We start from the raw sequence: 24,547 nt of genomic DNA, 5'->3' as shown, positions 1-24,547 counted from the left end.
AGCAGCCCGGTCCAAAAGTGAAAAGCCTCACCTGGACCAATGACCAGACCTAAAAGAAGCCTGGCCCCGAAACTCTTTTCCCTCCTTGTTCCATGCTCTGGAAATATACCGAGAGGATAAAACTTAGATTAATAGGTCTGTATTAAAAGTCGCGCCAAATCTAATTTGTAAACAATAAATAATAATAATAATAATAATAATAATAATAATAATAATAATAATAATAATAATTTGCAGATATGGATCACTTCTGCAAATATATAGTATATCTGTGCAAAAACATTATATTAGTCAATATTGCGTTAAAAATATATCAATGGTACAGATTAGACTTTGGATAAAAGAGCTCAAAGCTGTATCATATTATCAGATCCTAATCTGAGAATCACTAATATTCATATACAAGAGCAACTATATTGGAGACGGTGTGCATCCTTAATTTATTGTCAAAAATTGATCGATTGCCCTAATACCAGTTTTCCAGGCACCAGCAATCCTCTTGCAATCTGCCATTAGAAACCATGTTTTGTGCGCTTTAAAAAAAACTCTAGCCTGATTTAACTCAAAAAAATAAAAACAAAAAACTCTGGCCTGATTAAACCGAATTCACAAACTCTGGTTTGCAGCAATAAATCTTATGAATTTCTTTCCATCTATCCTCAGAAACTGTCATTTCAATCATAAAGAGAAATCTGCCATAAAAAAATTTGTTAAGTAACACCGCTTTTTCAAATTGGGAAAAAAGTATAGTTTCGCTTTAATTTTCTCAATCTGGTGGATATGTCACTTAAAAAATCAAATAAGAAAAACAGAAGGAAGAATACAGAATATTCGCTTTGAAGCCCATACAACCATTTCCGGACACAAGAGTACCGAGTTACCCTGGAAGTAGAATACAAGGAAGAAAACCACAGATAGTATCACAGAGATTTCGCCTTTCTTTTCTTCATCGAATACAGGAAAGAAAGCCCCGGCACACACCAGTCCCTGACAGTTACAAATATTCAAAGATAAAGCACAAACGTCGGAATTGTGATACAAAACATATCTATCTTCCTGCAACGATGGACAAGATTTTTACCAGAGAATTGATTGGTGAACAAGGAGTCCTGAATAAGAGAACTAGGTCACAATAACCACCACCCGCTTCACACAGTTGCACACAGAAACGAGTGACAGGTAAATGATACCTTTGCTAATATCATATAAGAAACCTGCACATCATTTTCAAGCCTCGGAATGAGCTTCTGCAGAGGGACTCCTGAAGAGAGGGAAACTCATGCATCGAATTATCAATAAAACAAACCTTACCTAGATATGTGTTGCTCAAATGATCTATTTGTAGACATAACTTATCTACTGACACTAATCAACTAAGGTGAATTGATATGTAAGAATGAGATCTCTCTAAAATCAGAAATTATGGTCTATATACCCTTTTAGGCTAGTGGTCTACATCCCTGAGTTATAACTTTTGACTTTATTAACTCGTACAAGGCCTACTTGTACTATAACTGCTGGCAATATACAAAAGATAAGTGGTCCAATAGTAGATAATAGTTATTCACATAGCCAGATCCAGAAAGTTGGAGTAAAGACATGTGAGGTTGTTCTTTTCATTAGATTATAGAGGTGATCAAGAAAGGGAAGGAGAAGGTAGTTAACAAGAATCAATCCGTAACATGAATTTATTAAACATGTTCCAATGTTCACGATGCTACTTGCCTATATACATGCCTAATCTGCATGGATCTTTCTATAATGAACTAGATCGAGGTTGCTTTGTGCACCATACTTATATAGGTTTACAGTATAGCAATGCACTTGGGCCTTATGCAGTTAGACAAGATAAATTTAAACATGCATATGTGGTTGCAGAGACAGCATTATAGAACATTGCTGAAGTTTAATGCATTTTTTGACAATTGTTTGCGACTAGATAATTATAGAGAAGGTTCGAGACCTTCCTATTTATAGATACTAGCTTTAGGGTTGTCAGTGCCTCTATAATAAGGGAGATGAGCAACAAATTTCACTTGCTCTCCCTTGATATTTAGATCGGGGACAGCTTATTCATTCTCTGATCGACCTTGTTCCCTCTTTTCTGGTGTTTTCTCTCTCCTACTTATTGTCTTCCTCAGTGCAAATTAAGTTCCAGAAATGACTCCTATCTTCCAATCCATATATTAGGCACAAAGCAGTCCCTTCTCCATAAAGGGATTTCAATCTCCAGTTAGTCTAGGTTATAGCAGATACACCTATCTCAACGGAGCATGGATAATGATGATAGGAAATGAATAATTCGATTTCCCATATGAAAACAAATACTAAGGTCATTGTAGTGACCAATAAAATATATCTTCACAAATAACATGCTAAATATATCAAAGATAAGTTGCAGGTAAGTGTAATCTTAACTATATTAATATCACAATATGTTTATGGGACCACTGTAGTATAGTCTCTTTTAAATTGCGTAACAGGTTGAGAAAAGATTCAGATGATGCATCTCGTCATAGTTCGAAGTTTCGGTTTCGGCTTTGTTAAAAGAACGAAATGTTTTCGGGTCAATTTTGCATATTAAGCTGGATTCAAGTCAAATCCAGCTTCGAATTTAAACCGTACACTAAATAATTGTTATTATGATTATATTGGTTGGATGCTAGTATAGTAGTAGTAAGGCCTTTTTAATGATAATACATTATAAGGCTTCTCTCTCTTTACTGCCCCTCAAAATTGACTCAAGATTATTCAACAGTTACCACTCATAAAAACGATACCCACTCTAGGTACTTGGTAAATTTCCTAGATTTTAAGGACTCAGCTAGTCAGAATAACAGCAAACTCAGGGTGCAACACATGAAATGAAAAGGGACAATAGAACCCAGATAGTAGGTAACTGCAATCCAAGTATAAAAGGGTTATTGATCTAATGAATAGGAAATCTGAATGCTGCTTTAAATGCGTAACACCTAACACATTGTAAGTGTACAAGTTAAATGAATAACAACAAGAAAAGGAAATTATCTACTCTACACAGTAAAAAAATAAGCACTAACAGAGCTATGAAGATGAAGGCGGCATGGATTTGGTTCATGTCAGAGAGTGATATCAATATGATAACAGGTATTGCTATTGACTCAGGCATTTTCACAGTGCAACTCACCAATCTTAAGCCCGTATCCAATTTCAATGTGATAGCCTATCAGGTATGTTCTTTGGAATTCGAACCTGTTTATCTAGGTCAGATCCAGATAGGCTGACCATTTCACTCAGTGCAATCAGAAGTAAATAGAACAAATAAACATATATATATATATCACCTCTTCAAGAAACATAGCAGAAAGGAGAACAGAGAAAAAGGGCTGGATGGCTTTGATTGTGTGTGAGTGAAACAGGAACCTTCCCCAGACTCATATTAGTGAAGAGATTTCCAAGGTGTGGACAATAGCGCAAAGCATCAATACCCTACACAAATACTAATCAACAATTGATTGGGTTTCCAGTATGGCTGGCATTGGCAATATATCACTATAGATATCGGTTTTTTAGACCGGGGTTTTAATGATGAGATGCATGATCTACCCCTAAATTTATTCGGTCTGGACAAGCTTGAGACATCAATTTGGAAGTTTACAACCTAAAACTTTGATTAAATCTTTTCTGAATTACTAACTCTAAATTATTGAAGCTATTATCATCAAACAAGGAAACTTATTGAGATGTTGATATCCAGGAAATTAATTTAGCATGTAAAATACATTAAAATGCAGAATTTAATTTAATTTTAATGTTTTGTTAAAGAGCATAACATAACTAAGGCAGTATCTCATATAATAAAAGGTGAATATCTACAACTAGTAAACGAGAGCTTGATAGTTATAATTAGAGATCAGCATACACTAAAATTGAGCCACTTCGCCAATATTCATCATATACGCATACATCTGTTATCTGCAGTGTTGCACCCAGTACATTAACTCATAGAGAAGTAATCAGGTAATGTAGGTCCGATTCAAGAGTGAGGTTTACATGACACCTAGATCCTCCTCCAATCAAGAAAAGAATAGGGTCACGTGCTGATTTGAATCAAGTAGCACTTTTCCAATCATAGATGCTAAATCTCAGTTAGGCCAAGAATTAAACCATAACTGGCCAAAGTCATTACGAAGTCTAACAATAAGTCAGGACCTAGTTGGATGAAGGACGGAACAGAGGGTGCCGATTGCAGCAACCAAAAACATTGGAAAACTGAAATTGATCGAACAAAGACCTTCCAGTAATAAAAAAACTTGTGGAGTTTATTGATAAATATTCTTAACACTTATTTGTGGGCTATACCCTACCCAAACCAATATCATTCTGCTCCTCCAAACTCTGCCTCCAAGGTAATTCATAATCTTCTGATAAATTAAAATTTTCAACTATATTTAATAGTTAGTTAAAATTCAAGTTGTTCTAGCCAATTAGTCAATTGTGTTTTACAATTTCTAGTTTTCAACGAAATCTTTCAATTTCTTATAACCAGCATTTATAAAATTTGAAAAAAGAGTCAGAAAGAAATGATTTGAAGGTGTGGGAAAATGGGAATTATATGTCGACTCAAAATGTAATTAAAACTATACTAGGAGAGCCATAAACAAGTGGACTGGCACCCTTATTGAACCAAAACAGGGCTGGTCATACTAGGGAAGCTTATTTCCCTTACTGGTTCAACTCTAAATTCTATTTGCATCCCTATTTTTGTTTCTTAACAAAGAGCCACATATATTTCCTAGGACCTAATTAGAGTCAAGTAATAAATCCCAATTATGTCCCAAAGGCATGGCCTAACAGAAGGATCAATATATGCATTTGGTTTTGGATCGTACTCTTTAATCCTTCTTGCTGTCCTAAATTATTTATGCAGAAACCTATCAATCCTGAAACCACAGAGTCGTCTTCTGGTACAGGAATGAATTAACGATACTAATCCTGCAATCTCTATGTTCGTCTATCATAAGTATACAACAGAAGACACAACAAAAGGTCCCAAAAACCGTTCCTTTTTCACCAATCACAAGGCAATCATCACAGGACAAGGAAAAGCATCTCATCTATATGTTTAAACTTATGCAAAAGGATGTTTGTGTCTACTAGATTCAATCTTTTTCATGTATATATTGCACGGATCGAGGTAGGAGGAGGAGGAGAAGAGAGAGACGTGCCAGCTTATTGTAGATATTGAAGAGATACAAGCTGCAGCGTCAGAACAAGCCCTCCTCCGGAAACGGCGGCGGCCTCACTGGCGCTACCACCGGGAACGGGGCTAGCAGCAGGGCGGAAGGGGAGGTTGCTCGTCCTCCTCTGATCCGAGGGGAGGGAGAGGCCATGGCCAGCTGGCCGAGAGAGGAAGGTTGTGGGACTGCGGGAAGGACGAAACGAGGAGTGGGGGTGGAAGAGGGAGTGAAGGGCTTGGAGGAGGCCTGATGATGGATAGCCGAGAAGAGGAGTTCCTACTTATTAGGCGGGCAAGGACTGATGCCTGATAGATAGATAGATAGGTCGATGACGAAGACGGTTAGGTTAAGTATTCTCTCGACTGAACGGGGATTTAAAACGGAAAGGAGGAAAAAGAAAATGAACAGCAACGAACGACAAATACATGGTAACGAACGAGGTAGTTGAAGTTGGTCGAGCGGGAGTATTTTTGCTTGATCAATTCGTGTATAAGAAATTAAAGAGGATACGTGGATTTTGTAATTTATTTATTACTGATCAGGTGGGGTTTGGAGTGCGACAGGATGAGGTGAATCCAACCTAGAGATATTCGTGCACTTTTGGCCCTTCCTTCCGGATATCTCTGGATAACAAAACCATTCTATAGTTCTCCTCCCTCCCTCCCTGGCTCACTGCTATGCTATAATATCCCAAAATATCTTCCTTCTATCACACCTTTTCTTCTTCTTCTTTTTTTTGCGCTATTTTGTTCACTTGCTCTCCCCCTCCTATTCTTGGTCTTGTCCTCTTCTGCTTCTGCATCGCCAGCTGAAAAGAAAATGTTTCGACCTCACCGCCACCACCACCACCATCACCACCACAATCTCCACCCTTGTTTGCATTGCCACCCACAAGGATACATCAGAATGGTAGCTAGACATACCGCGCGAATTATTTGCTCACTATGATCGTTATTTGTAATGTGTTAGTTGTATATATAGGTCCAGCATTTGATTGAGAGGTGTCTCCTCCTCCGTATGACCCCCGACGAGTGTGTCAAGGCACTTGCTGACCGTGCGAATGTTCGACCCCTGATCACCCTTACAGGTCTCTCTCTCTCTCTCTCTCTCTCTCTCTCTCTCTCTCTCTCTCTCTCTATATATATATATATATATATATATAATCTGTTAATTGTCATCTAATTAGTAGATTTTGTGCCCGGTGCATTCGCAGTCTGGAAGGAGCTACAGAAGGAGAATCTAGGCTTCTTCCAGGCCTACTTCGAAGACGCCATAACTCCAAGGTCTCCAATTTGTAAGAACATAGCACAGCCTATATATGCATGCATCTCGCTCTCTCCTTTTCCAGTTGGACAATCTTGTATGCATGACCTACTCTACCAACTATAGAGCTTCCTTACAAGTATAGTGAGGATGTAGCAAGTTTTAAAATGTTTTTCCTTTGCAAAGCTATTCCTTTAGCATGTATTAGTATTGGAAATTAAGTACCATTAGGAAAAAAAACGGAATTTTGTTTTCTCCTATCAGGATAGGATATTATAAAGAGGAAAATTATTTATTATTATTTACCTTTTGGTTCAAAGAAAAATGTGAAGCAAAGTATGAAGATATAAGAGAGAAATTGTTTATCTGCTGCAGATAATACTCCGCAACGGATGTCAAAATTCACAAGGAAACAATGCGGCGGTTGGCGGAGGTAACAGTGAATGTTTGCTTGTAGACAAATATGATTAGGATTAGCAGCCTTGGATGAACTCTCTACTCTCTAAACCTGCCAATTCGAGATGAAGTTGTGCTAATTAATTTTCGTACTACCCTTGTTGAACAGGGTCACGTGTTAAATAAAGATCTTGCAGCATTGTTAGAAGTTACTGTCCACTTAATTATATTTCTTTCACCAAGATTAGTTGGTTATCGTTGCTGGCCTCCTCTTTCTTTCCGTTCCTTAGTGATAAAAGAGAAGGGAAAAAATTAGTCAATCGGATACAATGAGGTTATAACAGGGGCCGAGGGTTAAAAGAAAAGTAAATCCGCTTCCTTCCACCCAATCTTTCATTCTCAGAAATAGAGTTGCAGCATGAGGAGAAGCTACCGTGAGCAACGCCACATATGCATTCTTTCCATTAAATAAAACCATAATAGTGCCAATAGGAGCACAACATTAACCCTCTACGAGACTGAATGCAACTGCTCTCCACGACCTTCAACAATGTCAACTGCCAAACTAAAAATAAAATTTCTCAGACAAACTATGCATTTATTATTTCTGTCACTTATTTGTCACTAGGAAGAAAAATTAAACAAAAAAAGAAACATTATCTCCCTATAATCTTTTACGGGAAACTTGCAAGTGATGAAACAAATCAAGTGACAAAAAGCATACAAGGATCAAAGACGCATCAATCTGGTTAAGTAGAGAAGCATATGTATCCACTTCACTAATTACAGAGAAGTGCTTGGTAAAGAACCCATTAGAATTACAGGGCTGCTGTTTCTAGGTTTCCATATCTTATCCGGCCTGGCTTTGGAAAGAATATCCGAGAGAAAACCAGGTGTTGAATTATAAACTGGGGGCTGGATTAACTCACTTACTCGCCCATCAAGACCCGTGGCAGATCCATTGATGACCTGCTCCACAGGACCTATTCTCCTGTTTGTGCTGCTTGGCTTGCCACAAGAGCAGCCCATGAGCCTTCCAAAGCAATGCTTATGAAAAATGGATCCACATGAATTACATCTCGCTGCTTCAGCTTCCTGCCAATGAAGATACAATTCTATCCTCACATAACAGAGTTATTGCATAGTAGAACATAAGGATAACTAACAAACTGACCTGAAAGGGAAATATGAGGGACGAAGGGTCATTGCAGTCTTGTCGGGCAGCACAGGGAATACCAGCATCATAACATACAAGACACTGTTCTGTTATATGCTCGAGTATCCTATTGAAAATGGTTTCTACCATGATGGGGAGGGCTGTCACAAGAGGTAATATGAAGACTCAAAATAAGGACCAAAACAAGCTGAACTATGCAATTCCTAGATGCTATACAATATACATTCCTCAACAGTGGTCTGTTACAACTAACAACAATAGGAAAATAAAAAATTTGCCAAGATTTTTTTTTCTTTGGGTGGTCTGTAATCACCAAAAAGCTTATTCCTATGCAGCAAACTCTCCAGAATCAGTGTTTACACATTCTTTCAGCTTATGTAAGAGAAGCTCTACAAGAATTCATACCCTCTATCCAAAAGAAGACTTGGATGTAAAAGAACTAATGAGCATAAATAGAGTACTAAAATTATCAGTCCTGCCTTAACTACATTTTAGATTCCTCCTCCTCCCTTTCTATTCTGTTTAATTTCCTCTACTCAGCTATTTTCTTCTTCCTCTTATATCCCTGTAAAACATGGTGTTCGATGAGTTGGTGTATGATTTGCATAAAAGTACACTGATCCATACATACTGGGAAATCTTCATTTAATAGAACTCCATTAGAAATTCTATTCAGCCTTAGATTCTAATTTCCAAAAATCTGTTGGTATCAAGTATTCTACTTCCTCTCTGTCTTAAACAGTTAAATCCATTTGATAGCCATTTTTCAATCCAATTCATGCCAAATCCTGAAAGAACGCACCATAACTCATTATGTGAATATTTCAATTGTGAAAGTCAGTTTCCCTATAGTTTGTCTTCTCTTTTTTCCTATGGTGTCTTCACTGATGGCCAATTCTCCAACTTTATAAGTTCAAAACTTTGTAAATGACTTGTACAAAGGTTAAACAACTATTTGTGTGATTTTAGAAAGTTGGAGTTGATATCAGAGAAATGCTTTCAGAGGCTATCAAAAACGGCTGTTTGTGCATATCAGATTTGCAATATTCTGTGAAATAATTGTATTACATTTAGTGCAATAGAAACTAGTAATAGAAGATATAGAAAAGTTCAAATATGTGGATTACCTGCAAATGCTCCTTTTGAGAGATCAACGAGATCACGAAGTGCAAAAAAGTCATTGCTTTCAAGAAGATATCTACGAAAAGCAAGGCCTTTATAGATGGATCTCCTAAAAGGACAACGAATGTATGGAAGCATAGCTGCTATTTTCTTGCGGATACCCATGACATGAAGCAAAGCCGACACTTTAGAAAACAAAAAAGGATTGACTGCACTTACACAAAGCATGGGCTGCAAAGAAATTGGCAGTTAGAAATTGGATGTAGAGAAACTACTGACAAAATGCCAGAATAAATCCAAATATCTTCCACTCTACTGCCGCGTTTATTAAAACAAATAGTAGAGCTCACAATTTATAAAAATAGAGAGTGGGCACTGCCATTTCATTACCTGGTCATAGATGGATTCCAAGTATGCTTTAGCAAACTGTGAGACAGGATATAAAGAAAAATCCCAGCGATGCAAGACTCTTGCTGGTAGAACTGCAGTATCATTAGTATGGCAGGAAGCACAGAACAACTGCCCAGTGTACTCGCAAAACCGAGGTTTGTTCCATCCTATTGTTTGTGCAAATTCCCGAAATAAGGTCTTTCCAGCATCCATGTGCCTGTGGCACCCTGCGCAGGTATAGTGTTGTAATTCCAGCAATTGTCTCATAGACTTGTGAGGTCGTATCTCAACAATTAGTGATATTGTCTTGCCCAGTGTGGATATATCTTTCTGAGAGGTCTCCTTACAATCTGAATCTTTTAAATACCATTCCTCCCCAAGCTTTTGCAGTGATCGAGGAATGAGAGTTTTTAACAAACCAGTGTTATAAGCAGGTCTTCCTGGAGATAAAAAGGTAACCAGAAAGCTGGGCATTCCAAAAGGATATCTGGATGTCAGAATGGAGCGCAGACATTCTTGAATAAGATTGCTTCTCTCACTTACAACATTTGGAGATGCATTCCCAAAAATTTTCCTGGACTCTGGTTCTACACTTGTCCATGGTGAAGGAAGACTCATACCATGCTCAGTAAAAAGAGTTCTCAGTTGCCGATAAAGAGCATAAAAGTCTCGGTAGCGGCGTTCAATCTCCCATTGATTCTGATCACTCCAGACTTTTAATATATATATAGTATATTCCTTGACTCCAACCAATCTTTCCCCAAAAGAAACATCTCCTTTTTTCTGCTTTGCCCCCACAACCTCAACCCAATCAATTTTTGAAAGATATTGAGCAAGTGGATATGCATCATCAGTTCCAGAAGTAGAAGCAGTTGAGCTACCATCTCTCAAATGATGAGATTGGTGGGCTGTATATTCATTGTTATCCAGAGGAAACTTAGCTCCACGTGATTCCCCTGAATCTAGCAAAATTTCTTCCATCTCGTGAACCATTTCATCAAACAAACCATCAGCATCAAGCTTATTGACCTACAAAAATTGTGAAGAATAAGCATGTGTATTCAATAAATTAGGGAACAACATTATGTGGCTACTACATCCATCACAAGAGATCTGAAATTCCAAATTCTTTTCCTATTTACGATATTTAAAGTGAGATGCAAGATTAAAGAAAATGAAGGGAATATAAATAACAAGCTCACTGGACTTCACAAACCCAGGTAGATTATAATTGCATCTAATGAACCAAACTTATATTGCAAAGCGGACATAGCAAACTAAACCAGAGTATAGTGAGATGTTCCTTCTTTTCCTCCAAGGCAACTTGAGTAGATTTCTGAATAGAGCTCTGATTGCTAAAAGATTTCAACCTTCAAAATGGAGGCAATTGCCTAACTAATCGTTGCCTTGTTAGAAATCATCCATACAATATTGCCATCTTAGAGCATTATGGAACCTTTGTTCATATGTTCAAACTACACATTGAAGTCAGTATTTCTTCTTACCTGTCAAATGACCTTAAGAATTTGATGAAAATGTCACTATGCCAATAAGCCAACAACTAATATCAATTTTTCAGTATTTATTTCTGCTTGTGATTTGTGAATGAACACCACAATTTCTGAGACATTAAAAGGTAAGCTTTCACTCCTTACAACGCAATGGCCTAATGTTTGTTGGATAAGATTTAGCACTTCATTTATAGGAGAAAAATAAATCTGGAAAACAATTTGGGAGGAGCAATAAACTGGAAATCTCATAAGAAAAACAGCAACAAAGGAGAGAACCAAAGGATCTATCTAATAATCCAGTAATCCTTGATCTTTATCATCTCCAAAATCAATCCAAGGATAACAGATCATCAACCAGTATCAAAGCTGTGAAAACCACCAATTTGTAGGAAGAGATGAACTTAATGAGGACAGGAGCCTACCAAAAGAGAGTTGGGTCGTTTAAAAATGGTCTCTTGCTGAAAAACAGCAACTTCATGGTGGCAACTAGACCATCTCAATATCAAAACCACAATATCACCATGTACCAATCAGCCACATAGAATAAGTGAGAGGAGGTGAGGCATGTGATGTGGTTGTAGAGAAGCCCTTAACATAGAAGTTAGGGTACCAAAAGCTTGTATCTTCATCTCCTCGCATTTAGCCTAAAGGTAGGCCCTGGTGAAACTACTTGTAGGTGATAGTTTGTGCATCCGGTCATCATATGCTGCAGATATGGCCATCCAGTTAACATATGGTATTTACTTCTGATTGCTCCATTAGTTAGACTCTAAGAGCTAGAGATCTGTTGGACAGTTATGTCTTATCGAAATCTGTTGGATTTGAAAGAAGGGGACCTCTCTGCACATGAATACTCTCCATTTTGCAAGACTGGTCCCATTCCAGCAGCCAATTTCACCAATATGATTATTTTCAAATTAATTAGTAGTATTTCAATATAATTTATATCATTTATAGAGGGCTCTTTGGAATCAAGGGTTAGAGTGTCCAAAACAAAAAATTAAAATACCAAATGAACTGAGCTACTGAAGAAAATTTAGTACTCAAAAAAAAAGAACTCATCATAGTTTAAATAAGAATATTCATGCACTTTATATGGGCGAATAAAGCAAGGACTTGTGTAACTGACCTTATCCAGCTTGAGACCCTCTTCTACAACATCATTGGATTTAGACATTTGTTTCAAAGATACCTGAAGACTAGCATCTTGATAATCACCGACCCTTGCTGAAGCAGAGTTTGCTTTATCACCTTCTTGAGACTCGTCAGATTCCTTGACTTGACATGTTCCTGCTGAAGTTGGAATACTGCAAGCAGGGGTTGATTCAACAGATGGTTGTTTCTCCGGAGGTCCATCTACACCATAACGACATAGTTTCTCAATGCAATTGAGATCTCCCGGTGGCCCACCATGCATAACCCACTCGTTACAATCCTTCGTGTGTTCCTCCAAAGGAGGCTCCTGTGCATGTGAAGCTGGGTAATCGCTGCAAGCGTTTTCAACTGGAATAATACCCCCATTCCGCCTCCAAGGATCGGTTTGTCGAAATCTGCGTTCTGCTATATCTCTCACACCCTCATCATGACGCTCTATCCTTACGCACAGTGGATCTAGCACATGATTGGAAGTAGTAGTCGGTAAGGAAGGGAGTCCATTGATTTCCGAGGAGCCCATTTGAGGCCAAGTAGGGCGATCATCATAAAGATTGAGGGAGGCAACGCCGCCTCCTTCGCTCTCCCGAATGAAGTCATCCCAATCGTCAGAGCCAAACGCTACAGAGGAGTTCATAAGAAGTGGGTTGCCAAACTCAACTTTGGTTTCTGCAGCAAGCCGCTGCATTCTCTTCGTCGCATGAGAGCAGATGGCGGCATCATCGTCCGTACCGTAGTCGAGCATAGGCTCACCCTCATCGTCCGTAACTTGAGTAGTAGATTGGGGCCTTTCACCTTTTGGGGACGACACTACAACTCGGGGCTCCTGTCTGTCCAAGCTTGACGATGAGTAATTCCGCCTCTGATTCGATCTGGACCCAGTTCGGATCGGGGGCAAGGAACCCAAGCTCAATTCGACGCCTTGTGAGAGGAATTCAAAATGATCAGAAGGAGGAGGAGGAGAAGAATTTTCCTTCGATCCTCCGTCCTCGGATCCGGAGGCAGCCACAGCATCTCCGATCCTCCTCCTCCGACGAGAATTTTTGTCTCTCGCAGTTGCGCCATCGGAAGAAGAAGAAGAGGGATCGTCGTCGAGGGATGCATTGAAGTTGAAGGCCTTGAATGATTCGTCCAAGAAGAAATCGGCGTGGTGGCCGATGGAACTGCAGAGACTGGCGCTCCCCAGGGCGGAATTGGCGCTGCAGTACCTTTCGGGGTCGGCGCCTTCGTCGCACGAGGAGAAGGAAGGAGAGGGAGAAGGAGAAGAGCAGTCTTCGAAGGGCGGTTCCGATTCCATCTCCATGGCGCGGAGTTGATCGACCGTCCAAACCAACCGACCAATTCGCCCAAACGAGCGAAGGAGGAGGAGGAGGAGAAGGAGAGGAGGAACTTGTGATGAGCTCAACTCGGAGGGAGCTTACTTTGCTTGAGAAAACTGTATATCGATTGTCAGACCAAAACAGACGACGACCTACCAATCAATCCGTCCTTTTGATGTAAAACCGTAACTTTGAATAGATTTCCTTTTTATTTTTGGTAAGAAAAGAAAATCAGGTAGCACGAGTACCTGGCGTATATATATATATATATATATATATATATATATATATATATAAGCAAATAGAGAAAGAAAAGAAGAGAAAAAAAAATTTGAAAGAAGTGAGAGAAATTATTTTTTTTTTATTTAGATTAAATTTTTAGGAGAGAAATGAGGAGAAAAAAATAGTGGGTGTTTGGAAGGAAAAAATAAGAGAAGAAAAGAGAAAGTCAAGAGAGATGATAATTATCTTGTTTGGGTTTAATTTAAAGTTATTGTTATGACTTGTGCTAATTTATCTATTAATAAAAGGTATAATAGTAAATATGTTATTTTATATTCTTTTCTTCGTTAAACAAAACACACTCCAAACAAAACCCTCTCTTTTTTTTTTCTTTCATTTCTCTCCTAACCTCTCACTCTAGTATTCTTTTTATATTTTAACATTCTATATATGTCTACATTCTATTATATTATTTAATTAATTTTTTAAGATTCTACTGAAAAATGGAATAAAATTATTTTCTCTCTATTTTGCTTCTCTTCTCTTTCTTTTCTCTTCGTAGTGCAACACAAGAAACGAAGAAACACTGATCTCGTGCTAGATTTGCCAATTAATTTATTGGTTGTTGGGCTGTCTGGATTAGTGGGCAATACAAACAAATGCCAAGAAGGAAATTGAATTACGAATATCTAGACCGAAACTTAGAATCATATTTGATCAACGACTTGGAACAAATCGGATTTGCGGGCTCTCAAAAGAGGGAGCAAAAGAGTAGCAGTTTTCGCATGTAAATGATCAAGTGGCAAAGATACTGGAGGCACCCTCAAAGAGAGGTACATCATCATCATGTTGTCGTGCAATGAACCCAGCCCTGGCCTTGGAGTCTTGCCAGGAGAAGGATCCATATTAATTTTGATTTCTCCTTATAAAGTGGCTTTCCACCTTGCAGTTAAGGTGTCTGGCAGGCTTTGGGCCATTGGGCCATTGGTGGGATTGAAATAGCTCAATCGTGAGGGCTATTGTTTTGTGAACGAGTTTGTTAATAAGAGACAATCTGTCTATAGAACATAAGCTCACATATTATCTCAAACATAAAAAAAAAAAATAAATATCTAAAGGTAATATTATCTGTACATGCATAGCGACACTATATATGATCGGTTTGTTTATGACTATCATACTAAGAATCTTAATCTTAAGCCTATATATTAACTTTATCGTTATTACTCTAGTAAATTATCATATACAACAAAATCATTACTTATAATATAATCATCACTCGTACTCCCACTTCTTGTCGAGAAATAAATTTAGCAGAATCATCACATACAGCGGGATTATCGCTTATAGTGAAAATAAGAGCACAACGCTCATAAACGCCTTGACCCTGCATCTTTAGGTACTGTTAGGTTTACGACCCCTATCTTTCAATCATAATTTCAGATCACCTAGTATTTATTCTCCATACTCGACAATATTATACTTGCTTAAATCGGCGCTTTGATAGTCCCCTTATTACCTCACGAGCTCAATAATTAATCGATATAAATATAGGTAACAAATATACACTCAACCCCTGACCCTAAGCTAAGTGGGTAAACGAGCGTTGCCAAGATGGAACTTAACTACATGGTGATACATACAAATGGTGCAATGATTAACATCATTAATCATAAGATATACATATTAAAGATATTAAATAAAAAATGCTCTAATAATTTATGAATAACTACGAAGTACATAAAATATAATTATGCTAAACAGTGAATAAACATTTATATATATATGATATGAATGCGATAAACTCATAAAGTAAAACATCACTTCAATATTAAACTATTTTTAGACCATAGAGAATTTATTTGCCTAACATCATTTCCAAATTGAGCAACTCCAACTGTGTCACGGATCATCCTCACTCAATAATGATTTTACCTCGATAATATAAATTATACACATAAGCATAAACCTACCTAAATTAATTAATTAATTAATACATGGATAGCTATTACAGGTTTGAGGTATATCCACGTAAGAATCCTTACATTTATTAATTATGTAGAGTTGGTATATTAATTTTGACGATAGGACGCACTATTAAGGTTTATTAAATACAATTATCATCATGATCACTATTCACCTAATAATTATCGATTTAAAGTAAACTAAAATAGGCAACATTTAATTAACTTACTTATTGAATATTAAAGCATGTTTAATATGATTATTATTTTCTAATATTGATTTATAACAATTATTATAACTAACCAAAACTATCCTCTAAAGATGATTAATAATTAGACTCAAATTGACAAAGGTAATTAAATAAAATGAGTAAATTATATTAAAATAAAATAAAGATCAACTAACCTATTTGGCTAGCCCAAGTCCTAAAGTAATGGGTTGGACTATAACTAACCTAAAGGTTTGGCTTGAAGGCCAAACTAGCTAAAATCGCCACTTGGGCTAGGCCGTAGCTTGAAAAATTGGGCTGGGATACCTACAACCCAACCAACCAAAAATTTGGGTTGGGCTATGGGCTAGGCCACACCCAACCCAACCACACGCCAACCCCTCATTCCTTTCCCAAAGTAAGCCAAGGAGGAAAGGAGTGGGTACTGGTGAACGCTACCATTGGCAATCGACTAACACATGCCCGCCCCCTTTCTCTAGTTAGGAGAGTGTGCGTAGCACACGAGTGGCCGATGACACAAGAGAAGGGCTCCTCTATGACCGGCGGCCATGGAGTCAGTACACACCGTCGTTTGAGCTATGAGAACCCCAAAACAAGATGCCATCGACTTCCCTTTGCGGGGGGAAATCTTCTCAAATGGCCAAGGGGAGGAGACGCAAATGATGATGGCCAATAAAATGGCTCAAAGATGATGACGGGATGTTACCATATGTAACCTCCACTGGGGGGATGAGATGGCCCACAAAGGACATCATCAGCAGGAGGTCGATAAGGGAAACATTTGGGACTTGTGGCGGGAGGCACGAGGTTGTCGATTGGCCAAATTTCTGACAAAATCGTGAGGAAAATAAAAATGGAAGAAAACATTAAACACTTAATTACGCCTAAATTATTCATACCCGATGGAAGAGAACGTTTTGACATATCAACCCCTAAGGACGATGTCCTCCAACGGCTCTTTAATGCAGCGAGAAAAAGAAAGGGTTAGCTGATAGTCATGAGAGAGAAAGGAAGAAAAGAAAAAAGAGAGAGGGAGGGGGAGAATATGGGGGTGGGCCACGTGCCCCACACGTGCACACCTTAGGACAGCATATATGCTAGTCACGTGTGCACACTAGATTTTTTTTTTATGGTATGGGATGTTACACCCCTTCCACCTCCCACACTCTCACTACTACCTTTCTCTATCTTCGTCAGTTCAGCATCTCCTACACCGACTAGCATCAGCTAATCTCCAAATTAGATCACGATGGCCCAGTCCGATGTTGGCCCCTCCAGCTACAGCTGTCGCGCTGAGCCCTACTGCCTCGTCTCCGGATCGAACCAGCTCGTGTACCCCGTCTTTCTCTCCAACATATACACCCTCCACCCCGACATCACCGCCGTTGACCATGTGGCCGACGCCGACCTCTTAAACACTGGCGGCATTGCCTTTCACGCTTCCCGCCCGTGGCTAGCCAATTGCACCTCCATCGCCTCGGGCTCCTCGCATGCGCTTCCCAACATCGCCATGTGAGGGCCCACCACCGTGACACCAGGTCCTCGCGCCACACCTCCTACCACGTGGTGCCAAAGGAGTTGACGAAGACGGCTAGCGTAAAGAAGGAGAGTGTGTAGAGGCAAACGTGGGAGATGGTGGAGGGGAGTGGACGCATCGTTGGCACATGCGGTGAGATGGCGAGCCACGTGCGGGAATGAGGATTGTAGCCATAGGCCATGGAAAGGCAACAAGGGTTATGGAGGTGGACGATAAGCCATGGGGTAAGGTGAGGAGAGAGGCGAAGGGCTGAGCAGATTGTGCAGCGCCACTCCCTTGACATGAGGGAGGTCACCACGAGGTCCACCATTAGCATGTGCAATAAGGCCATCAATAGCATGTCGTCGTGCAATGGAGGAGTACAAACAACGCCAGCTTCCTCTTCCTTGCCTTTATCCTACGATTCCTATGGCTGCTTGCTGATCGTAGTCCATTAATTAACTAATTAATACTTATTCTCACAGTTTACTCTTAAATTTTGTTCATCGCTAGCTTCACGACCCTCGCCTCTTACTTGCAATTTATGGGTAGAAACATAGCACAATTTTACACGGGATTTGCATGGTCCTAAACTCCTACCTCATATTCCTACTCATATTCTACTTTGTAGTGTCAATAGAGATGACAAAAATGATAATGAACAGACTCTGTTCGGGCTTGGCCCCTAAACCCTCCGATTTGAAGATGGAGCTCTAGCTCTTGATCTTGCCCCCATATCTTAGGCCCAACTCTTTAAAATCGACCGTGAAAGTCTTGCTACTAAGGGCGCCTCTTCTTATTCTTCTTCTTCTTCTTCTTCTTCTTCTTCTTCTTCTTCTTCAAGTTCTCTCTTATGAAGGTGAAAGAGTGTTCTTCAAGGCCTGCCACCATTGATCCCAATAGGTTAGTGGCTAGTCACAAGGAATGGCACTTTAGCCTCATTGATAAGTTCATAACCCTTCCTTTGCTTTATCTAATAAAGGAAACTAAGTGTAGGTGGGCTTCGGTTGGCACTCTATAGGTCATTGATATGGTGGTGGGCATTCTCACATTCAAAGTCTCTGATGAAGATGATATGGCCTGTGTCTTGATTAGTGGCCTATGGATGTTTCGGGGCTTGGTCCTAAACCTAAAACCTTGGCAGCATAATTTTCAACCTCTTTAGGAGAAAATCATTATTGCGCCCATTTGGGTTATGTTTATTGGGCTACCTTTTGACTAATGGTCTTTGAATATTCTTATGGAAGTTGTCGCTGATTTTAGGCTAGGGTTCATGACAGGTTTGCCAAGGTTTGCATCAAGATTGATTTGTCTTTACCTTTAAAGTAGGGCATTGATCTTGGGCCCCTAAATCAAAATATTCCTACTGTATGCTTTAAGTGCGAGCGCATAAGCATCGCCTAGCTCTATGCCATATTGTTCTTATGACAATTAACACCAACCTTCCTCCCTTTGTGCCTTCTACACCCTGGCTGGTGGTGAGCCCATGCAAGTTCCACCATTGCCAAAGAGTCAGTCGTCCTGCAACTAGAAGGAAGAGGAAAATGTTGGGCCATGGTCTAGTAAATTTCCCATCTTCAGACATATTTTTGACTCTCAAGCTACTATTAGAAATGAGCTTCTTCAACCATTGGCGATAGCCACTCTACTATTGTGCTTGAGGATCTATGGGTATTTACTGTGCCGTTGGCTTGTATGCACACTTCTATAATACCTCCTCTATAAGAAGGTTGTGTGGTTCTCTTAGTTTTGTTTTGATATTCCCCTTATTAAAATGATATGTTCATTTCCCTCCCAAGTTTTTAACGATATCTAGGTCCTTGCACAGATCTACCTAAGATGGGTAGTCAATACTTTTTTTTGTTTCCACTTCTAGGAGTTTATGTATGAAGTGCAAACGGTGGATCAGGTGTAAATATTTAACCAAAAGAGTATCCGAACCAGTAGGGGTTTGATTTGATCGAGGAGTTGAGCTTTTCTTTGTAGATCACATTTGACAAGGCATTACCAACGAATGGGACATGAGATCAGACTCTGGAGATTGTACTTTGCTCCTAAAATTAAAATATTTCTCTAAAAGGTTTGTAATCGACTTGTCACTAATGGCAAGTTACATTATCTTAACCTAGCGCCCAATTCCAATTGCTCCATTTGTAATAAGGCGGATGAATCAATTCCCCATCTTCTATTGTATTGTTAGGTGGCAATAAAAGGAAGCTACTTCCTTTATTAGATGCCTTGTCGAGGCAAGAGATGTAGCAATTATAGAAAAATTACAATGCTATGGTATTTTATTATGTGGTAGATAACTCTTTGAGTATGTTATGATATTATGACTATGGCTTAATATGAACTCGATATAAATAATTTGATAGTTTAAATGATGCATATTATGTATTCTTTTATTAATAAATATGAGCTATTGATATAAATATATTACATGGACATATTATTATGATTATGTTAATATACATATGTATTATCTTAATTCTAATTTTAAATTATAAAAATATATATATATTAGATTTTATACTCACCATCTTCTTCTGGTGGATATATTTCTCAGATCAATTTTATCTTATATTTTATGTATAAATATTAATCACTCAGTTCGTGTGAAAATCACGTATATTACTCATGTGAAGATTTGGTGTATTTTGATGTGAGCGTTAGAAGCGACACGCCAAAAGTGGTGCAAGGTGAACAAATAGAGATGCCGAGTGAGATGGCCTAGGGATTATTCCTCGAAGAAGAAGAGAACACGTGGCGGTCGCAGTCTGTGGGATTGTGCAGCGCCGGTACGGTGTTGTTCGCTGAAAGAGTGGAGCAAGGGGATGGTGTTAGTTCGACGACATCGGGAAGACATGGGAGTAGGTTCCGAGTCACCTCGTGATGCGAGTTCACCCTACGGCTAGGACGCTGATCGGAAAGGATGATCTCGTCGCCATCGGCTCCATACACACCGGCCCCGGTAAATTAACTCAAAAAACTACTACATCCATATCTCCATCTGTTTTCCGCAGCTTCCTTTATTCGTCGTTAGTTAGTATTATCAGAAATTAATTTATCATCTTCTCACTACTTCATCTGTTTGCATTTTCTAATTGAATTTAATTTCTTCGTTAACAATTAGGATACAGCTACTGGCCTATCCAGGAAAAATGATTACCCAATATCAGTACATAACTTCATAATAGGAGTGTATCTCTAGCAAGTGATATTATGTGGCTTTGTTAGCGGCTTCATCAGCCTACTGTTATTCTGCAAGCAACCCACGCTCGAGGGCTCAAGCATGCCATGAGATTCCCCGTAAGACTTCCAGCAGAAGGCCTTCTGGCGAGCTTTCAATTTGTTTGCTGGCAATAAATGGACATTTTTCAGATCAACGCCGGTGCACGGAGAACTGTCACTGCAAGCAAGACGCATTGGTTGGAACGAGTAAGTCCCTCTTATTCCTTTGAACATTACATCAGAGATGGCCACAGCGTCTGTCTTGTTCTTGCACGATCTTTTATTGCAGTAGTATTGATCGATCACTATCGGAATCTCAACATTCGAGACTTTTACGTTTGAAAATGTGATGTTCCTCACAGATCCTAGGCCTCCCTATGATGACACTTTTTGGAGTTAAATTAGCTACTAGTGCTTTGAGTAATTGCACACTTGTTAGAGTGGACTTACCTGCCATGTTTTGATCCTGACTCCGGATAAAGCATTTTGCACATTGATGTTGTCAACTGAGACATCAGAAACGCAAGCAAAGCTATTCCCTTTTCCAAGTCCTCCTAAGCTGCCAATATGCAAATTCTTAACTTCGATTAGGATTACTAGATGTGCTCACTCCTTTTATGGTTTTTGTTTCTTTACCTGATTCCATGGCCTGGGTTGCATTTGATATTGCGTATGTGAATGTTTGAGCAGCCAGTTTGTATTGATACACAGTCATCACCTGTAGATGTTTCACAAGTTAAAATGATACCGAGCAAAGTTCTAGTATCTTCTGATAAGCAACATCAAATCAGATGGGTGTCATTACCGCATCCAATGTTTGAGTTCTTGATTTCAACATCCCGTGTGTTCTGGAGGTGAATGCCGTCAGTGTTTGGGCTATCTTGAGAAGAAGAAATTGTGACGTCTTTCACCTTGATCCCGCGAGAACTGTCAAACTTCAGGTGACACTGGGGGCTGTTGATGATTTGAATGTTACGAACAGTGATATTGTAGCTCTTGTAGAATCTCATAACCTGCAAAAGGACATGAAGTTATCAATTACTATTCTTGGAGGCCACTTCAACGAGCAATTGATAGTTGTTAACATGTCATACAGTCGGTCTCGACTCCAATAACCAATGTTCTGTTGCTTTCTGCAATTAAAAAGTAGATGAATTTACTTTTCGCCTCACTGAGTGTATGTTTACAGTTGACTGATATGTAATCCTCTGTAATGTTCATCTAACCTGAGCATGCTGTCTCTGCTGAGAGAGATTTCGCAGTTCATAACCTTGGCCGTCAAGCGTACCACTTCCTTGGACGGTGAATTCATGAAGCCACTTAAAGTTCAGCCACTGCAGGATATTTGGTTTCGGCCAGTCCGAGATATTTGAAGGGGCCAAAAGAGTCCCATCTATCTGAAAAGAATCCACCATGTGTTTAGTTTAATAAGCAGAAACAACTAATTGAAGATCTATGCATCATAATAGTGTCCGTTTTCTACTGCTTGCTGCCTTTCTTAAGAAAATTCACTGTAATAGAAAGGAAAAGATTGCAGCACAAAGGTCACGGAGATTATGTAGAAGAAAAGACCTGAAGAACAAGGTTTGGCATGCAAGGGCCCTGAAGAGTGACTGGCTTGATGAGAAAACTGAATTCTGATGGGATTTCTATGGTTGCCCTTGAAACTACGCAAGCAGCCTTCCATGCTGCTACAAGTGCCTGCCAACATATCCACAGATAAGCTAATCATCACTTCAGCTGCAAAATTACTAGTGGATACATGACATTTCTCTTTACAGAAGCAAGCAAATTTTGTCATTCAGAAAGTTTATATTCTTTCTTATGCAAGGTTGAGAAGACCATGACACAGTACATAAGAAATGAGCAACATGATGAACACTTAACAGTCATGCAATATCTATCTTAAAGATAATTATACACACATTCACACACACACACACTTGAGTCTTTAATGGTCAATGAGTGGTACTACTGGAGATTCTACATAAGAGTCCTTAAATATAAAGGAAAAGTAGATTTCAAAATTGCTGTAGTATTAACTATGTCAGCACCTCTGAAATAAAGCCATGTTGCACATCTACATTTCAAGGCTAATAGGAGAAAGATAGTAAAGCATGCATCTAGAGCTTCTCGATACCTTAGTGTCATCAGAAACTCCATCTCCTATAGCTCCAAAATAGAGGACATCGAAAGTTCTTGAATGGGGTTTGCTGAAACCATAACGATGAGATGAAGTAGAAGAGGCAGCATAGAAATGGTCAGTGTGAAGAATATGTTTGCCATCTCTACTTCCTCCTCCATACTCCGCATGCTTGTCTAGTCTGGTTGATTTCTTCTGGCGATTCAACTCTGGAACTATCGTTGTTGCGGAACATAAGGCCAACCAGAGTATTAAATGGCAGACAAGCGAGAGACTTGGATTTCTCATTGTGATCGCTACAACTTCTTCAGTTTTACTTACAGGATAACTTTGGTACTGGAAGTTACAAGCTACTGTTTCTCCTCAAGGAGATAGTTGGAGCTACCTATATAAGAACAAGGTGACGCATTCACCCCTGATCTTACCAAAACTTACAAATTCCAAAATTAAGAACCAAGATTTTGGATGATATCAAATTAATCTAGGTCGTTGTAAGCCTTGTGTGACAAAGTAATGGCCAGCATGTGGTCATGGCATTAAGACTCCTGTCGGTGGGCAAGAGCATGAGCAAGTGAAAAGGATCTATTATCTTGTGGTGTAACAGAATTAGTAGGGCCAAAAAGCTGTTCCTTTTGAACGTGGAAAGACGGGAAAACTGCAAAAGATGCTCCTGGTAAGATAGAATAGGATGGAATCTCCAAAACTCTCATCTTTAAGCTGTATTAGGAGATGACAAATAAGATTTATAAGGCGGATACTGTTATATTGGATATTATGATAGTGAGTTGAGTTAGGTACTGTCGTGGAATTGAGAGCTTGGATTGAGTTGAGATCCGTAATTAGTCTCGACACAAGTAAAAGAATTGGACGGACCACCGAGTAATATTAAGTGGATGAGGATCCAATCTTAATAATTAAAGGGTATATACATCCTTTACAGCTTATATATTACATTTATCTGTGTGTGCATGGGGAAGGTGGGGCGCATGTTCATCAGAGGAAAGAATATACTTTGTTGCAGCAATCTGCTACTTATCCTTTGAAGCTTTTTATATATTTTCATGGATGGGCAACAAGAAGCACCACCTGACAGCTTTGCTCCCCTCTGGTGTAGGCTATAGCACACAGCCACGGGAGGGGTGGATGAGGGAACCAAATTAAACTTAGTGGTTTTCTTTGTTAAAACAAGACTCCACTTGCTTGATCTTTATGCTAATATTTGAATTGGTTTTCACTGGTTAATATTCTGCCGAGTCTGAAGTCCAAATTCTGTAGCAGTAGAAGAGGACTCTTTATGTTGTGGATTTTGACAAGAGAAAGAAAAAACCAAAAAAAGTGGAATTAAGAGAGACGAATGTCAACCCCTGTTTCAGAGCTACATGCTTAACTTGTTTGACCCGTCATTGGATTACGGGTCACGTGTTCCATCATCTTTTTTCTTTTTCTTGGGATGTGATTGACTACTAATATCCTTCAGGCGATCATTCAATTTTCCTATCCTGCTAAAACATGAAACCGATTTAATTCACGGTAGCTCGATTCTCGTTTCACACGTTATTATGACTCCATATGTGATCGTGGTGTTCCTATTTTCCTGATTGCTATCTACTTTGTTTGAACGTGTCGTCCTGTAATTGTGCAATCTCAGGCCTACAGGTAGAAGAAGTCAATGTCAATCGTCACAGTCAAGTC

General features: G+C 39.1%; 3 protein-coding genes across 6 annotated transcripts; 1 reads left to right on the top strand and 2 right to left on the bottom strand.

The window, feature by feature from the left end:
- The first annotated feature begins 5,857 nt into the window (after positions 1-5,857).
- Positions 5,858-7,133, top strand: LOC140769948 (uncharacterized). 3 transcript variants are annotated; one of them, XM_073110870.1, is made up of 5 exons: positions 5,858-6,128; positions 6,201-6,306; positions 6,409-6,513; positions 6,858-6,915; positions 7,048-7,133. In XM_073110870.1, exons 1-5 carry the CDS (start codon positions 6,039-6,041, stop codon positions 7,058-7,060), a joined length of 372 nt encoding a protein of 123 aa, XP_072966971.1. In that variant the 5' UTR covers positions 5,858-6,038; the 3' UTR covers positions 7,061-7,133. The 3 variants fall into 3 exon arrangements, with proteins under 3 accessions (XP_072966971.1, XP_072966969.1, XP_072966972.1); XM_073110871.1 differs by having other exon boundaries at positions 5,868-6,128; positions 6,433-6,513; XM_073110868.1 differs by lacking the exons at positions 6,858-6,915; positions 7,048-7,133 and having other exon boundaries at positions 5,866-6,128; positions 6,433-6,849.
- Positions 7,134-7,605: 472 nt separating this feature from the next.
- LOC140769947 (uncharacterized) lies at positions 7,606-13,704 on the bottom strand. The gene is made up of 5 exons (XM_073110867.1): positions 12,208-13,704; positions 9,568-10,596; positions 9,183-9,408; positions 8,053-8,195; positions 7,606-7,973 (listed from the first exon to the last, which is right to left on the bottom strand). The coding sequence occupies exons 1-5, from the start codon at positions 13,531-13,533 to the stop codon at positions 7,662-7,664; spliced, it is 3,036 nt and encodes a 1,011-aa protein (XP_072966968.1). The 5' UTR covers positions 13,534-13,704; the 3' UTR covers positions 7,606-7,661.
- Positions 13,705-20,688: 6,984 nt separating this feature from the next.
- LOC140770878 (probable polygalacturonase At1g80170) lies at positions 20,689-23,344 on the bottom strand. 2 transcript variants are annotated; one of them, XM_073112197.1, is made up of 8 exons: positions 22,853-23,344; positions 22,285-22,413; positions 21,939-22,109; positions 21,807-21,845; positions 21,518-21,725; positions 21,349-21,430; positions 21,163-21,271; positions 20,689-21,087 (listed from the first exon to the last, which is right to left on the bottom strand). In XM_073112197.1, the coding sequence occupies exons 1-8, from the start codon at positions 23,141-23,143 to the stop codon at positions 20,689-20,691; spliced, it is 1,428 nt and encodes a 475-aa protein (XP_072968298.1). In that variant the 5' UTR covers positions 23,144-23,344. The 2 variants fall into 2 exon arrangements, with proteins under 2 accessions (XP_072968298.1, XP_072968299.1); XM_073112198.1 differs by lacking the exon at positions 22,853-23,344 and having other exon boundaries at positions 21,939-22,105; positions 22,285-22,573.
- Between the last annotated feature and the right edge of the window lie 1,203 nt (positions 23,345-24,547).

The sequence above is a fragment of the Typha angustifolia genome, chromosome 11, assembly GCF_048772165.1.
Source record: "Typha angustifolia cultivar Huaian chromosome 11, ASM4877216v1, whole genome shotgun sequence".
NCBI lineage: Eukaryota > Viridiplantae > Streptophyta > Magnoliopsida > Poales > Typhaceae > Typha > Typha angustifolia.
This window is presented reverse-complemented; position numbering and strand designations above follow the sequence as displayed.